General features: G+C 38.0%; 1 protein-coding gene across 2 annotated transcripts; it reads right to left on the minus strand.

The window, feature by feature from the left end:
- Window positions 1-2,661: 2,661 nt before the first annotated feature.
- On the minus strand, window positions 2,662-15,989 carry LOC137109098 (vascular endothelial zinc finger 1-like). Of its 2 annotated transcripts, none has more exons than XM_067494499.1 (5): window positions 15,871-15,989; window positions 9,540-10,291; window positions 5,934-6,003; window positions 5,660-5,822; window positions 2,662-5,037 (listed from the first exon to the last, which is right to left on the minus strand). In XM_067494499.1, exons 1-5 carry the CDS (start codon window positions 15,901-15,903, stop codon window positions 4,670-4,672), a joined length of 1,386 nt encoding a protein of 461 aa, XP_067350600.1. In that variant the 5' UTR covers window positions 15,904-15,989; the 3' UTR covers window positions 2,662-4,669. The 2 variants fall into 2 exon arrangements, with proteins under 2 accessions (XP_067350600.1, XP_067350601.1); XM_067494500.1 differs by having other exon boundaries at window positions 15,815-15,942.
- Window positions 15,990-18,547: the final 2,558 nt, after the last annotated feature.

Genomic DNA, 18,547 nt, shown 5'->3' on the forward strand with positions numbered 1-18,547 from the left:
TGATTAGAGGCAGCAACAGCTAAACGCTTTCCATTTTTTAGCAATAGTTAATGTTAAGTTAAAAAAGGTAGGAGGTGTGTGTTTTTTTTTTCCCAACAAACCAAAGTTAACGACTGTTCCTTATACATATTGGCCATATTGGTGTTTGCTTTTTGTCCAAAACCACAGACAGACACAATGTGGGTTGTAGGAAACTCTGCGTCACTGTTCCCACATGTCATAAGTGCAGAAAATGATCACTGTAGGTTGTCTTCAGTTCAGTATGTCATGCAATCATGATCCAGTGTTACTGACTTTAACCTTCCACTGAGATCACCACAGCCCCCATTTAGAAGTGTCTGTATTTCAATTTTATTAAGTCTTTAGAAAAATATGCGTACATCCACTGCCTATCTGAAATAATTTTGTTGTAATATGAAAACAGGAAGTAAGACAGAGCAGGTCTCTTGTGAACTTTCCACCCTGCAAAATAGCCAATTGTTTTCTTTTTTTTTTTTTTTTAAGTACAGGGCAGTGTTCCAGTTTTCACTGTTTTTAAAACACACAGCTCAATAACAGAGAGGATGGAAGCATAGAAGAGAAAATAGTGGTGGGCTTCATTTTTTTTTAGCATCAGTACGCACGTGTCTCCACGTGAGATTATATTGAAAGTGGATATTAACTAGATATTGCTGGAGGTTTTTGAGTGAATGGTTTTATTACTTTTAGAAATGTCATTATTTTAAAGATGATTTATCATAAAATAGGACATGTCATTACAAAAAATTCATTGCCTTTTTACATTTAATTTGAATGTAAAAGAATCCACCCCAACTTATTTAGTCCAATGTTTAAACTGCCCACAAATGTCTTTGTACGTCTTAGCTGCTTCTATCAACATCACCTTTGAAATTTCGTCAATATTATTCTGTCAGAATAAGACTCATAGGCTCCATGAAGTTGTTAATTTGGCAAGACTTGGAAGCAGCTGCATTACTTTTTGCATTGGGAGAACATAGCTAAATAGAAATGGGAATTCAAACGGCACAGATGAGTGAAATATGCATAGACTGCACCATCTGCTGGTTAACTCTGTACTGCAAAAACACCATGTCCCTATGCAGCCTTCCACACATTCTTTAGAGTCATGTTTCAGATATTTTGGGAGATTTCTTAAAACAAGAAGACAGATCACAGCAGTAGGTTTTATAAAGGATTAGTTCTGAATTAGAAGCAGAGAAAACCGTGCTAAAACAAGTCTACACGGAACATTATTGTTATACTCTAACCTCAAGGGGAATTTAAACACCTCCTCAGAACAAGTGTTTGACTGATGGCTTCTGTGGTTGGTACATATCACCTGCTCCAACCTGCTACAACTCATGCTTTAGTGTTTAGTTGCAATTCAGAAAACATGCAGACTGTGCAAGAGCTTCATTGGTGTAACCACACAGTGGCCAAGCAGCGTGTCTGAATGCTGAATGAGTAGTCTGAATGTGGTGTCATTATTTGTGCCAGGTGTGGTGGCGCGACCATCTCAGACACAGGTGCTCTTAGGGGGATTGTCATGCACTAGGTTGCTCAGAAATGTCAAAGACTAGTCAGAGGCAGTTCTGTGGCCGAAAACTTACCGCCAGTGGCTGAGGTTAAAGGACCGTGTGAACTTGTACAAGCTAACAGCCAGCATGAACATGGGGCCACAACTGCTCTTGTTTGAATGTGTGGCCTGTGATTCAGTTTGTGTTTAGGCCTGAATTATTATTCCAGTCTGGGCTTGCAGGCAGACATGTGGGAATGCTGTTTATCGATTTTTCCCCCCACTTTTTTGCTGCAGTTTCTTTTTAACAAGTGAACATCACATATTTAAAAATGTATTTAAAGTTGGTATGAAGATTATTATACTACACACATTGCATTTAAAATCTTAAGTAACAACACAGAAGTACTGTTAGCATGATAAAAAAAAAAAACTAGTATTCTGCAGACATGTCCTGATATAAATTTATAGTTTTGAACTGGAGGTAGGAGGCTAAATCCTTGTGGTTAAACTGCATCGGAAACATGAAAAAGCATCACAACACGGTTTTTGTAAGGGGTCACCAGATCGAATGGTTGGGAATTTCAGTGCATTTTATAGATGTGATCATTTCAATGTTAAATTAAATCTGAAAAGTAAAACAAACATATTTCAGACAAATGTATACACGTAAAAAGCATCAATAACTTATAAAAGCATACCTACAAACTGTGGTACATTACTGCACAATGTTTGAGTCTGTTAAAGATGCCAGAGTTTGAAATTTTACTTTTCAATGCACCATTAATATATTGTTAACAGGTTCCTGCAGAGGTTGATTTTCATAATGTAGTAAAATCATTATAAACTAACTGCTGTGTGGAAGGCTACTCATACTGAAAACTAGCTAAATATTTTTGGAAAATGGTTGAGAATAGTTTAAGTTAGTGAAAGGCAAAAAAATAAAATGAAACATCTGCTGAATGGAGTTGGTGTTGTCCTATTCCGGTGGTCAGCTGTTTAGTTTATAATCTTTTTTTAATACACTTCTCTAGTTTGGCTTCTTATAATATAAAACTCAAGACTAAACATTTTTTTTATAGCATTAAACAGTATTTCCCTAAGTATCTGAAACAGTGAATACTGAACAGCAGTTAACACATAAACACATTTGATAGTTTTCTTTTATTTAGACAATCCAAATAAAAGGCACAGAACATTGCGCATGTTTATGTAATAATTTGACAAACATACATTTAAAAAAATGTGGGAATGTTTGACCTTTCTGCTAATTAGAAAGCCTAGCCTCTCATATATACAAAATTACCATTGTTAATGTTCTAATACAAAAGATTTATAAAAAAAGGTTATCTTTCACATCTATTGTAACTACCATATCCTTGGAACTAAAATAATTTTGTACAAAGATATACATTCAACTGCTTTCACAAGGGTGCTGGAATTTCCAATTTTTTTTCCTAAAAAAATTGTTTATCACATTATTATTGTATCAAATTTGGCAAACAGGCTATCATAGTGTATCTACGCAAATGCATAAGAACAAACAAAAAAAAATAAGCTATATTAATACTTTGTTTAAAACAAGACTTGGGAAAAATGACAAACATGCATATTGCATTTTCAGTAGAAAGTAGAAATCAACTCAAAGAGCTGCAACACTGGTAACATGGCATTCATTAAAAACAGTTTGTGTTCAACAGCTAGTGTTTGGGCTCATGCAATGTCAATCTTCCCATTATTTTAATGGTCATAAACTTGCATTTCATCAAACTCCTTCAGACCTCAGCCACATGGCCACGCAGCCTGAAACTGACCTGGACTTAAAAATACATGAGAGAAAAAAAAAAAAAGGAAATTACGTTTTTTGTTTTATTGTAAATCATTTAAATGGACGGCTATGTTTAAATTGATTTTCCTGGACATAATGGAAGTCTAATACTTAACTAGAACTAAATTTGTGATAAATGGGCTTATGTGTGTGTTTCCTGAGTGAACTGTCCTTAGTATCATCTTGGGCCATCACAGACAAAAATAGTTAAAGTGTTACAGAAGAGTCAGATAAAACCAAGTAGTCACTGCTATGATTACAGTAGCCTGAAAAAGCTTCACTACAGAGCCAGGCCTTTCCGTGTTCAGCCACTAGATGGCCCTTGAGTGTAGGTTGGCTAGTGAAAAACACTTGAACCTCCAGTTTGATCTCTGATAATACTGTTGTTTACCTGTGTGTAGGATATGCTTTCAGTGCAAGACTCAATTCATTCTGACTTCATGGGAACAAAAATAAAATCAACACAACAAATATTAAAAATAAAAACTAAAATTTGTGTTTCCATACAAAAAAAAAAAAAAGTACAAATATCTCTCAGTCAAGAGGACAGTGTCAAGCTATCCACTTGAATGACAAAAGCAAATATTTCATTGCTGACATGAAAATACATTACTATGTCAACTGTACAAGTTAGTGACTGTACCTCAGGAGCATACCTACTATCTGAGAAAGAAACAAAACAAAAAAAAAAGCTATAGCACTGTGAAAAAATATTCTTCAATGCATGTGGAAGCTGCTGTCCCTTTCTCTAGACTCATTTCCTATAATATTAAATAGTGATTAGCAGGCTATAGTTAAAAAAACAACATACAAAGTAACACCCAGAGGCTTTGGGAGAGAACTTGTAAAACATCAAAAACAGCAATTTATAGTTATTGCTTCAGTCCACTTCTTATCTCCCTTTTACAAGAGCACAGGTGTGTTTTCCTATGAGTCCTTAAGGGTGCTTGAGGAATCCTCTCCTCTATTTGTCATAATACAAATCACAGTTTCATTCTACCTGGCTACACTAAGTCTTACAGTTAATCCTGATTTCAAGATCAATCCTACTTGCTTTCTATTCAAGTGTCCTGCACCTCATGTCAGTCACTTAAAATTAGTTGGGATACACGGCTGTGACTTTGGGCGGCTCCCGTCAGCGGCACAGCTCGTGTAAATATTCACTTCCAAGTTTTGGTGAAGTAAACATGATTCAGGTGGAGGAAGAGCTGAGCTCGAGGTGTACATCATGAGGACAGGCAGGTTTTGCTTCACTTCATTTTCCCTTTCATTCTGGCCAGTTCCAACACTCACTTTCCTTTTTTTATTTATTTATTTATTTATTTTTACCAGGGTGGGGAAGAAGGCAAGACTTGGGAGAGGAAAGACATGCTGTCTACTGGTCTCATTGTGATGTTCAGCGGACCAGCAATATTCATAGGCATGGGGGTCGTTATTGCGACTGGGTGGGCAATATTCATCGGTGCTGTGGCGGGGATGTTGACGGAGGCAATGTTGACAGGCCCGGTGATGGTGACTGGGTGCTGGAGGCTTACAGGGGATGTGATGTTGACCGTGTTGGTACTAATGTTCATTTGTGCAGCTATGGTGACAGGGTTGTTGTTGTTGGAGCTGCCCCGGTTCATCGCCGTTGTAATGGGGGCAGAAATGGTCACAGGGGTGGCCGAGGCAGAATTGCAGACTTCGTTACCATCTGGAAAAACAAAAAGAAGTTTTTAATTTTTTTTTTTTCCTGCTGGCACTTAAAACTGTTACAAAAAAAAGTACCAAAGCATATTCAACAACCCACAACGGAGCACGTTGATGAGCTTTCATTTTGCAAGGCTTGGCTAACATGTTGTTTTCTTCTCTACTACAGCAAGTTCTGTGACCTACAAAGGCTACTTGCTCGCCAAAAAGAAACTGTTGGAACAGACTGAAAACTAAAAACATAATAGAGCATCACACTTGCAAACAAGTATTCAAATACAATATGAGGGCGGCAACTTAGAGTGGCCGCGCTCCGACCATAGGGTCGGAGGTTCGCGGCCCGCTCTTCCCAACCACATGTCCAAGTGTCCCTGGGTAGACACTGAACCCCCAACAGTCTATCCACATCCCCGGGAATGGCATCCGGCGTAAAAACTGCACCACATCAACATACGGACTAACGATCCACTGTGGTGACCCTGAACTTTTGGGATAAGCCGAAAGGACAAAAAAAAAAAAAAAAAAAGAAGAAGATGGAGAGTTTATAATACAAAAGATTTGAGATTAGGAATTTTCCAGAACTGTCATAAATCCGTTATAGTTTTGTCATAAGAGGAAGCACATACCTTTGTTACAGGAGTTAAAGTTAGTCTGTCCATGAGTCTTCAAGTGGCTGGTGATGTAGGCCGCACTGAGCATCTTCCCACAGATACTACAGGTGACCTTGCCTTCATGCCTGATCATGTGGGAACGGAGTCTGTCTTTGGTGGCAAAAGCAGAGGTACAGGCCTGCAGCCGTACAGCAGACAGGGTCAAAGGTCAGTAGGATACAACAACAACAACAACAACACCACCACCACCACCGATGATAATCTGAAGACTGACACCAATGACTCTTACCGTTACTTGACATTTAAACGGTCTTTCTGAGGAATGCACATGCTTCACATGGCAGCTCAAGTGGTCTGGCCTAGATTAAAAAAAAAAATATATAAAATAATGGCACAATTAGTTTTAGGACAGTGTTGCAGGAAACATAACACATTATTTGAGTTGCATATTCTCTCTGAAGCTCAAAATACAACAGATGAGAATATATGTTCAAGAAAATCACTAGAAAAATTCAAATTAGTGTCTCACAGAATCTGAAAAGAAGATTCAAAGATTTGCACAATTCAAATTCTGTGAGACACTAATTTGAATTTTTCCAGTGATTTTCTTGAACATATTTTCTCAACACATTTCTGTTGTGTAATTAGCGGGTTTTAAGAGTAGTCATTAGTAGCATTATTATTTTAACCAGTAGCACAACAATATTTGGTATTCACAAAGTTATGTCAAGTACAAAAATACACATGAAAGCATCTGTGGAAGCACACTAGTGTGCTGTTTGCTTTAAAAATGATAGGATAGCCATAAAAAAATAAATCCATAAAATTTCAGTCAATGGAAGTTAACTCTCTAGGATCAATCATGCGTGAATGAGTTTGACCTAGTTTCAATAATGCACCACACCAAAATGTTTCTTTAGGATGTCCACTTGTTTTCTTAGTAGTAAATGAAGTGAGGCTTCACTACACTACATATTATTTCCAAGCATGTTTGACTTTACAGTGATATTAAGATAATGTCAATGAGAACTTGAAAATGTAGTTGTTTCTAGACTGAATTTGCACATCTTGCTCTGGGGATTGGAAAGAGACTATCTAGGCAATTTTACTTTATTAATGCCTTTAGAGGGTTCAATTGAAGTTTTAACAGCCAACAACTGTGAGAAAGCATGAAAATCATGTTTACACTAAAAAAAACAAACAAACAAAAAAAAACCCTGGATTTGAAAAAAAAATTTCCATTACACTTGCTCTTGCTCACTTTTCTCACTCTGGACGTTGAAATATATCTTATATCTATCACCAATCTGCCATCAACATACAACTCCTACTGTATGCACATCAAATGGGAAGCATGATTATGAAATAAAAGGCCCATTTATTTGCAGCAGATGACTAACAAATAGTTATGCACACATTTTGTCAGCTCAAAATTATTTTGGTATGTTTTTGTAGTGTTTTTACTGTTAAACTTGTGTAACATAAAAACAAACATGGCTCACAACACATTCCACAGTGTTTATCTGCTGTACAATTTACACTGTTCACTGCATATCAGCGATTGCAAGAAAACAGCTATTTCCCTCTTGACCTTACAGTGAAACTCCAGCATTTAGAAACTCTTTTTGGCACTGTTCCTCCCGTGTCAGCTTGTTAATTCTAGTGAAGCTGTGAACTGAATCATGTTAGAGGCACCATAATGGGGTGAGTAAGGGCTACAACATTGGCAGCTGCTCCCAAACCGGAAAGATTCTTGCTGATGGATTTGTTTTTTTTTTGTTGTGTTTTTTTTTTTTTTTTTCACAAATGAAGAGGTCAAGTAGAATCTTCTCAATAGTGCCATGAACCGGAATCTTTTTTTTTTTTTTTTTTGGTCCCCCTGATGAGAAGAGCAGACTCTAGACAGTGCCTGCCTACAGAGCTGACTGAGTGGCAGTGAGTCAGCGCTCTGTTATTCGGTCCCCATTCTCACTTTCCAGTATGCTGATGAATCCCCATCTAACGTCACAGGGTTGGAGGCCTGCCTGAAACTGCCCTGCACAGCGCTAATGTTACAGCTTGGCCAGTGTGCACTGCTGATGTTTTTGTTGAAGCCGTGTTTCAGTACAGAGCTCGAATGCTGTTATTTTCTCTGTAATGTCTTACACACATACAGACAAGACACACCCACCACAAGATTTTTATTTATTTTTTTTTTTAAAAGAGAGTTTGCGATGTTGCTGAACCTGAATACGAAGCCATCACAAGACCTTCTTAGACAAAAATATTTAGTCGTTACACCATTTTAACCTGGACATTCCCACATGGTTCATTCAATTCCCAGGGGAAAGAGAGCCTGTGATGTGCTGGCGGGAACCGCAAAGTGACAAGTGGTGCCTCCCCCTCCCTTCATACTCTGCCACTGGAGCTCTCCCATGTGTGACTGTTTAAACATGTGGTTGAAATGGCATGGGGGCAATACAAGTACAAATCTAAACCACTTCGCACGACGACAAATATAAAACAAACATCGACTGGGAGGCTACATTATGTAGCCCCTACCGTAGACGGCAATACAATCTTTTCCTCTATTAGAAATCATGGTGCAAATGAATATCCAAAACACCACAAGCTTACATCATGTTTATACAAGTTGTGGGTAACTACAAGCAATAGAGTCTGTGTTCAGTGAATGTCTGGTAAAGCTGAAAATAAACTGTAGGATCTGGTAATCTCCTTCTTTGTTAAAATAAACCCCGTCTTTGTACTCACTGCCAAAAACATTCTAATTAACAGCTTCAAACACAAAAGACGGTAATTTTAGAATAGATAGCACTTTGGCCGAGCCAGCACTTTTTCTTTACTTGAATCAGCAAAAGCTATTCTTGGACTGCTAAGTAGACATTTACAAAAGGTATGTTTGAATTTGTTTATCATCATGTTATTTCTGAATTCCATGCAGGCAAGCCAAGGCCTTTTCTCTTTGACCCTGGGATGCAACCATCAGAGGGTGAAATTACTTTCCGTCTCCACTGCCATAAGAATAAATCTGATCCAAGAAGCATTCTTCCTGTTTACAGTAGCCTTATTACTTGTTGATGAAAAGCACATGATTAAACTAGAGCACTGTAAAAATAAGCTGTTTTTGTATTGTCCCAACTTTCTCAACAATTTTGTAATTTTGTACTTTTGTCTGTGTTGCCACTGCATACAGATGTTCAAAGGCCTAAACAACCAGTGGTGAGGACCTGCCCAGATGGACGCCACTGGAGAACACTAGTAGTTATGTTGGTGGAGTCCCATGCTGCATTAGGCCTGTATCAAGAAGCAGGTCTTACTGCACTAGCTGGATTAATCTGGTCAAAAGGGAACATAACTAATTCAACCACCTTGAGAGCTATATGTGGAATCTACAGAGACATTTGAAACGGGTAATTTTATCTCCCTATGAAATCTGTTGCCAGCACTTCACAGCAATCCATTACTCTAGGTTTGCCAAAGTGAATCCTTGTTAAATATGTCTGGCAGCAATAAGGAAAAACAACAACAACAACAACAACAAAAAAACACACTTTATATTGGAGATACTGGAAGGTTGAGATTAAGTGCAGCTTTTCACAACATTTTGTATAAACTGTTCAAATATTGTCTTTGGTGTACAGCCGTAGAGAAGTTGTGTAAAAATACAAATGCATTATAATGTAAAATTATTTTCATATGATTATTAAAAAAAAACAAAACATTTTGTTCAGAACGATTCCCCTTTTGAACAACCTACAGAAGTATTATGAATGGCCATTGTTTCTATTTAAAAAATGTTTCCTGTCACGCTGCATAGTTTCAATATTATAAGCAATTAAAGCAGTACTGGATTTGATTCCTCACAGTTGAAAAGGTTCCAAAGTGCAATCCTTACCTAGAAAAGCCTTTCCCACACACAGAACACACATAGGGTTTGTGGACTCCCCCGTCATGAGAGCGAACGTGGTAGGTCATTCGGTCCTTCCTTTTAAAGCGTTGTTGGCAGATGGGGCATTCGAAGGGCTTCTCATCTGAATGGGACAGCTTGTGGCGATTTAGGTGGTAGACATCACGAAAGGCCTTGCCACACATGTCACACCCATGGTTTTTCTTGACGGGTTTGGCAGGTTTCTTGGTTATATTTTGCTGCTGCACATTGCCTATTGCAGGCGACGTCATGATACTTGTGCCTGAGGAAACAGATGTGGGTGCTGTGGAGAGGATGCCTGCTACAGTGGAGATGTAGGAAGGGTTGCCATTGTTCTCACGTGCCATGGTAGAAATCATGGGTACCATGGTGGGCGCAGTTTGAGCTGTCTTCTTTGGCCTTGACACCATCTTGATACCAGTGTGGCTGGACTCATGACGCCGCAGATGGTAGCTGTCTCGGAAGGCCTTGTTGCAGTAGCCACAAATGAATGGCGTTTTGCCTTTGTGTTCCTTCTTTATCACAGGCATTTGTGGCCGTGCACCTCCTCCACTGGCCACATTGTCTTTGAGGAGATCGGCAGCACTGGCAGGTGGCTTCTGGTCTATCTGGATGGGCAGAACAGGCTTCTGGTCAACTTGCTCAACTCCTGCATTAAGGAGTGGCAGCAGGCTGTTCTGGACAACCTGGTGCTGGTGGTGGAGGGCTTCATTAGCCTGCTGTTGACAGACACATACACACAACGTTTTGGTTAAACCAAGAAAAATTCCAGACATTTGATGATAAGTAAAAACAATCATAACAAGACATTAAAGACCTTACCACAGCTAAAAAAAAAACTGAAGCATGACCATATATTTTAAAAACAAGATTGAGCACTCAATGCTCTATAACTACACATCAATGTTGGTAACTCTTTTCAAAACAGTAGGAATTATTATTTTACAAACTCTGCATGAGAATTACTGACAGCTACACTACCACTTGAGGTTTGTCTGAAGTCAGGTTTGACAAGTCAATGAAAACAAAGGGTTAGACTGAGGTTGACGCAGACTGTCACTAGTGACTAAGGTCACTAGAATCCAAATATACTAGGTGAAAAGTGATCCCTTCATGATGGAACTGATTTGTCATGTGAGGGAAAGCAAGCGTGCCAAATTAGAGGCATGGCAGTGTCTAATTTATTTGCCAAGTAGGCTTTGAGAGCAAGCTCAGCTGCAGAGCTCAGTTTGGAGTTGTGGTAAAGCTTAATTGTGGGTCAGTAGAGGAATGAAGTGCATGCACACACAAACAGAAAAAACAGAAATGTGGGAGGTCAGTAAACTACACAAAATAACATTAATATTAACAGTAGCACCACTTACTGAGAAAAGCGGACTCTCACATTAATGGGGTTTTGTTGCTGCAAGCCCCATGACCACCACTCCAACACCAAACTAGGCAAAGTGCCTGGGTGCAGTTAGCGGCAGCAACAACCAGTGGTTAAGTTCCACGCATTTAAGTAATCAAGGCTCCAGGTTCAGACACAACTTGATCTTTTGCCGAAGCTGTTGCTTAATCAAGAACCATTTTTCCAAAGACTTGTGAGTCATGCTAAAAAATTAGTAAGTAAAGTAAATTTTGTTTGGGCATGTTTTTTCCTCAAGGCTAATGGTGAGAATAGACAACAGTTCAGTAACTGAGTATGCTGTGCCCCAAACACTAACACAGTTACCTAGTCATTTTATAGCGGGGCTGCAGGAAAATAATAAAAAAATAAATAAATACATTTAAGAGAATGCATAGATCCATAGACACTGTTAAAATCCACCTTTATATATACACCTTTAAACTTAATGTTTCACCGTGGCTTAGCTACCTTAGAGTGAAATCTAGAGTGCAGCTGCAAAATATTAATAATCACCAGGGTTTGTCATCTTAGGTTGATTTTGTTTAACCTATTTTAGTGTTTACACAGCACACATACGTTTTACAAGTTAGTTACCCCCATCATGAGTTGCCATTTGGATTCCTGTTGACCCAGGACCCTGCTAACATTCACGCAAATTATTATATTATTAAACACAGAATTGCAAACACACTGCCAATAGGAATGAATGCTAATGGAAATCCATTTAGTTCTATTTATTCACAATGCTCTGTGATTCTATGGTTTTGTGTTACCACGTCTACGTTACACGAGCAGATCTGCTTTCATCTCTTGTCTAAAGAAAGCATTTCTTTCATATCATACCTACATGTAGAAATTGTATCACAGCTAATGGTGTTCTTTCAGTAAACTGACACAGTCAAAGCAACCGTGTTGTCAACTACCAACAAGAAGGGGTAAGGTGAAATACTTGACCTTTCCCTTTGAGGTTCAATCATCCATCGAAGAAGGCCAGCCAAGAAAAGAGTTGCAAAGGAGGAGGCAGTGAACAGAAAAGAAAAATGAACCGCACAATGTCCTCCTTATGTCATCTAGCCTATTGTAAAGGACACAAATCTGAGCAGTGATGCACTCAGGCCTCAGCAGGGGATCTTTGTATGCACATCTTCATTGATTTAGCTCATCTATTCATGAGACAGGGACATTGTTTATCCACACACTACTCAGCTAAACTAGCCGTCATTCCCTCATATGCAATGGGACCTGGGAACTCATGGAGAATGCTACCAAGCCCACCCATCCATTTGTCTAAGCACCTGCTCACACTTGCCACCTTCCAGGATTAGTCATCATCATGCCAATGCTAACCCGTCCGCTGGCACACCAGGGGTGGTGGGGAGGCTTTATGTTTGGGTGGGGGGATACCAACCGGGAACCCTCTTTGTAAAGCTTGTGAACAGCAGACATGGCCAGTGCAGACAGACTGGCCTCTATACAGAGGTGCACAGCCTGTAAGCTGCTGTGCCTTCATGCAGCTCTGACCATTTTGACACAAATGCGCTCTGACAACTGGCGCTGCTCCCTCATAAATAACATCAAAATGGAGGGAGTGTCTTGATGGCTCCATGGGCCACTGTAGATTTGAATTGAGCTCATGGTTTGAGTCAGATTATGCATGTCTTTCTTCCATCTTTTGTGTCACACTCTACAGCTGCTCGCCAAAACCACAATTTAAAAAACAATGCAACGGGTAGGGAGATGGGGGATCAAAAAAACTTATATTAAATGTTACTTAGTTTTTGGAGAAGATGTGAAGTCTTCACTTTAGGCAAATTGTTTGTCTTTGGTCTACGATATTCTTTATTTATTTATAAACAATGCGATCATCAGCTACTACTCCGTTTGGTGAGTTAAAATAAGTTCTTACAGAAACATAGCTTGTAAAGCTGTATGAATAATGCAGGGATCAAGTACATTGCTTGTTGATACTTTAGGCTACAAGAAGAGGGGTATGCAAAATCTTTAAGGGAATGTTTTATTTTTAATGTACTCACCACAACATTAATTTCAGCTGGTGGTTTGAATGTGTAATGAACAGGAGTCAGCAGTTGCTATGCTCCATATGCAGCAAGCTGCCATACACTATGTCCTCTGACACTTGTCGACTGTGGCCATCATTGAATTATTGGCCGATTACCGTACCGCTCATCTGCCGAACAAGGACGGTGAATTTCTTACAAAATGACTTGCATGGATAGGGGCTGGACAAAAGAAGAGACCCTGCTGTTTTTGTATGCTTTCGAAGTTTAACCTAAATATGGCTCGGGGTCAAAACTGGATAACCAAACTTGAAATGCAGTAATACTCAATGTTCCAGTAGTATCTGTTTTTGTTTGGTTCAAGGCAAGTTTACAATACACCATTATTATGGTTTTCGGTAGCAGTTTTTTTTTTTTTCAAACATGTAATATTTGTAGTACGAACATAACTTTCTTTTTTATGTTTGGGAACCAATGCTAGGGAAAATTGCCCAGGTGTCTGTTAAATGCACGGATGCAGAATACCTTAAGTTTTGCAATTTAATCTGTTAAAATTTAATTCAATAATTACGGTGTTTTCCTCAGTTTTACAGAAGTATTGCATTATGACTTCCACAATTTGCTAGCTTATCATGGTGCATTCATAGCCAAACTGCTCTTAAAACATGATTCCTCCAAGCCAAAAGATTTTCAATATACTGCAACTTATTTTTTTAGATAGATAGATAGGTAATAGAGTGGTAATTTAAGTTATTAAGTTATTCTACTAAAACACAACAATGTGGATAATTTCACATTTTTTGTTATGCGTTGCTCCAAGTATTTAACCAAAATGCATTAATCATCCTCTTTTAATTTACAACTCTAGATACAATAGATAGTAATGTAAAGAACTATAGACCCTTAATTGCTACATAACAGTTGATAGTTGACTGAAATATTGCTCGTTATGTCAAGTGGTCAAAAGATCTGGATACAGATTTATATGGAATTGACACAGTAACAGCGTGAGGTACATAACACATGCAGGGTTTCTGCTGGCTAGATGCCAGATACTGTACAACAAACAACAATGTCCATCTGTCCTTTTTGTCAGGAAGAAATGGTGCTCAAGGATGTGAATGATCAAACAGTGTCGCAAACCAGAAACAAATGGTACAAATGCCATAAAATACCAAAACAAACAAACAAACAAACAAGAGAAAATGGATGCACCACTATGGCTTTGATATGCAACGCAACTTTGTGCCTAGACTTAATCACTTATATTAACTTTTAATCACCCTTTCAGAAAGTAGCTTGAATAGGAGACATGATAGTTCTCTAACATAAGACATTCAAGATATGATATTGATCTAAGCCTCCCTACACCAAATCACTGTTCTCTCTCTCTCTCTCAACATCAGTTTTACTTAATTAGATTATAAGTACAGCAGGAGATACTAAGCAAACTTTTCCTGCTAAACACTTTATATATGGTTGGTTGCTATTGGTAGGGAAATCTTAGACGAGTGTCCGCCTATCATCAAGAGCTCTGCACCTGACCCCGCTCTGTCACTCACAGTCCGTCATATAAAGCTGCAATCAAATAATAAACTTAGCAGCTAGCAACTCCGGCAGAGTTTTTCCTTTTCTAAAAGATAGAAGTCTTACAAAAAATTAAAAAAAAGGACGAGGACAAGGTTCGCTAAAGAAGTTTTTCCCATGAGTTGATTTCACGCCCTTACTAAACATACTGAGACATAACTTCATAAACAATACGCAGAAAAATCTCTCGAGACTTCCAATGACGAAATAAACAGTCTCTATTAAACCAAAACACAGGCTCTTGTATATTTCGAGATCATTTTCATCTCAAGCTAAAAGTAAGTCCATGGAAATAAAATATTTCATTCATTCCATTGAACAATAGCCTTCCATCTTCGCCCACAGTGAAAACCACTAAACCGTGGCAGACATCCCTCTCAAAAGCGGCACCCACTTTCTGACTGAAAACCAATTTATAAATTGTGTGCAGTCGTTGCTCAGATCGAATCCGTTTCGTCGCTGCTACTGATAGCTCATGATGCGCATAGTTTGAATTCCTTTCTGCCGCGGTCACCAAAATAAATAGCGAGTTAATAAACAGAGCTGCACTGCACTGCTCGTCAAGTCATGCAATGTTAGTTTTGCAAGCTCATTATCACTGCCTCGCCCAAATTAAGCTAGATGAGCTAGCGAGTGGAATAAAGGCAGCCTAAACATCGTTAGCTAACTTGGCTAGTTACTGTCCAACCGGCTGAGGCAAGCGGAAAGTTCACAGCAGACTTGCGAATGGCCGTTACTAAATCTCAGCAGCTGATAACATAAGTATGCACTTATAGGATGATTGCTAGCATGAGCCACGTAAAATCTAAATTATGTGTAGTATTATCCACGTTAATTTGTAAATCTCGGCTGGCGTTACATCTCATTATCCAACGGTGTCCGATCAAAGCCTTCAGTCAAAGAAAAAAAAAAAAAATCAGGTCTGTCTCGATTGTAACGGTGCAGTGGCGTCTCCAGCTTTACTTCAAATGAATCCGCATGTTTTGCTTGCTTCGACTTGCCAAACTAACTTAAAAATAACAAACGCAACCGAGATATATTTGCATCCATATCTTAATACCCATACGGCATAAGAGCAACCCAAAAATTCCAAAGCCTCGTTGAGTAGAACAGATTTTTTGTTCTAGCGTCATTCCCAAGCCTCACAGCTGGAAGCCTGGATTCATATACCATTGTTTTGCTTGGCTACTTGATCTTGGCATTACTCGTTTAAAATTACTTTTACCGCTAACACAAGCAATACTTACAATGTTATGGTTGTTTTACGAGCTATCCCAGTTTCCCTCCTAAAGAGTCAACTTACTTGAAAAAGAAACGTACTCCAGCTCGGCTCCATTTCCACACTTACTAATTCTGTAGGAAACCTAGTAGGAGCCTACAACAAAGCAACCAAACATGGCAGCTGAAGCAACTTCCGGTAACCTCGAGGACGGAACCAATTCACATACAATTTAGGGGTATGCTATGCTAAATTTGTTATGCTAAAACTAATAAACGTAATTGCTCTTTCCGCCATACAAAACATATATACATGAATACAGATTTCCAACTTAAAACGGATTCCTAGACACATTTACGAAAGATCATCCGAATCCTTATGTTCCAATTACACAACTTTTTTGATGTAGTTGGATTTTTGTACACCCCCATGAATGGTTTTCCGCTGGTTTTGCGAGGTGCATTTGTTATAGTGGACTACCGTCGCATGTGGTTGGGCAATAATTGTGTTTTAGTTGCACACGGTCCATTTATAAATGAAAATTGCAACCAGAAAGTTATTTAGTGTATTTAATTCATTTAACATAACATTTGTGTTATAGTTTGAACGGGGCAAAAAAAATAAATAAATAATCATCTTCCCTGGCAGCTTATTTTCATTCATGAGTTAGGCATGAATGAGAAATGCCTCCCTTAGACCATACCAATATTAGGCCACCTGCAGTCAGTTTAATCCTCTAAGCAGAATACACCAGTTACATTGTTAAACTAAAGTTAATTTATTTTTTATTTTTTTGCTGTAGATTTTATTTCCTGCTAAATTTAGAATGCATTTAATCTAATAGAATTGGTGATAAATGAGGCTCATCCCATTCTTTGACAGATGATTTTAAAGTCCAGTGGAGGAATAGGTTTTTCTAACGTTGGTCATGAGACAATTTTTAAAGCACTTGCCACTACATTATGTTAAGGCTTTTAACCTGTAAAAAGTGGATATTGGCAATTTAAAGTAAAATGGGAATAGACTATTTGTGTGTCTCACCACACCATATCCTCCCATCATTCTTTGAACACAAGTTCATTTGTGATTCAGCTCCAAATGCAGTTTCGTTTTTTACTCTAGCATATCATTTATCACCTCTGTCTGTATGACTAACGTTGAACTAGCATGTCAGCCCTTAGAAAAACTGGTAATTGAAATGCACTAGAAATTAATCATAGCTGCCTCATGTTGTGTCATCCTGATGTTTTGGATCTCTCTCTCTCTGAGATTTCACACATTAGACTCAAGAAATTTGTTAAATTGAAAATCTGGTGTGATTTTTTTGAATACCAATAAATAACTGATATTGCTGTTGGGCAGACAATATTAAGAATACATATCTGTGATTAAATGACACCTATCTTGTTCTGGCTTCACCTAACTTCTGGAGAGCAAAGAAATACAAGAATGGTTACAAGAAAGTTACAAGAAAAGTTACAAGAATGGTAGGTGATGCCAGATGATATTCATAAGTACCAAGGGCTCTTCTAGAGGCTCAGAAAACTAAGACTGACTAAGATTGTATGTCATTGCAACATCTTTCATTCATAGCCCAGTTTGGCACATACTGTATATTATTACGCTCCTCTTTTCCTATACATTTTACATATTTGGAGGAAAATCGTATCTCAATTGCTTGGCAGCACCAAATAGCTACACAATAGCTACACACTTAGACAGTGTTAGACAACATTAAATTTGCATTTTATCTGTCTGTCGGTAGATACAATACTGATCATAATAATATTATACATTGTACAATCAAAATAATTGTATTGCATGGGCACAATTCTCACAGTATCTCAAATTAAGTATGGATGCAGCCTTAAAACTGTTTCTTTTTTCTAAACTTTATGCTGCCAGTGAAGAAACCAAAAAAAAAACCCACTACCACCAAAAAAGCAAATTTTATCATTTGTTTTACAAGTAACACGTTTCTGCTTATTTCGCCCAAGCATTTTAGACTTTCTCTGCAGTAACTGAGGAAACAGACGGTTGAAGTCTGTTCTCAGTGTGATGCGAAAAGCATATTCACCCACACATTGTTGCAGGAACAGTTGCTGGTTATTCTTAAAACTTTATCACAAGGAAGATGGGATAATTAATTTACAGTGCAAATTGTGCATATTCTTTCCAGTATTTTCTATGAACTCTTTCCTTGTCAGTGCTTTGCTATTTAGTTGTAATTTTGTTCATTTCAACATTTGTCCCACTCTACATTGAAAAGCCTTTATTCATATACAGTGGAGTAAAGGTCTCGGTTAGCGTAAGGCAATTAGTGTGTTCAGCCCATTCTCCCCTCATCCAGCTCAAAAGAAAAAGAGCTCACTTGATAATACAAATACTCACATTGCCTTTTATAACATTTTCCCAGCTTTGTGTAAAGAAAGAACTCTAATTTGAGAATTCCAAAAGGAATAATTGGACATAACTAAACTTTATTGAATATGAGAAACTCATGGTCATTTATAACAAAATGTTGTATGTATGCTCTGAAAAAGCATCTAAACTATGCATGACAACTGATTTCTCAATTATAAATCAAGCAGTTAATCTACAAAGTGAAAAATTACACTGAGGTTTAAGCCAGATTGTAACATACTAATATTGTATCATATTTACTGTTTATATACTGTCTATATATAATACTACTTTATTTATAAGGAATGTCTTCGTTGATACTTAAATCCAGATAATTATTAAAAGTAATAAATGTACA

The sequence above is a fragment of the Channa argus genome, chromosome 24, assembly GCF_033026475.1.
Source record: "Channa argus isolate prfri chromosome 24, Channa argus male v1.0, whole genome shotgun sequence".
In the NCBI taxonomy this organism is placed as follows: Eukaryota; Metazoa; Chordata; class Actinopteri; order Anabantiformes; family Channidae; genus Channa; species Channa argus.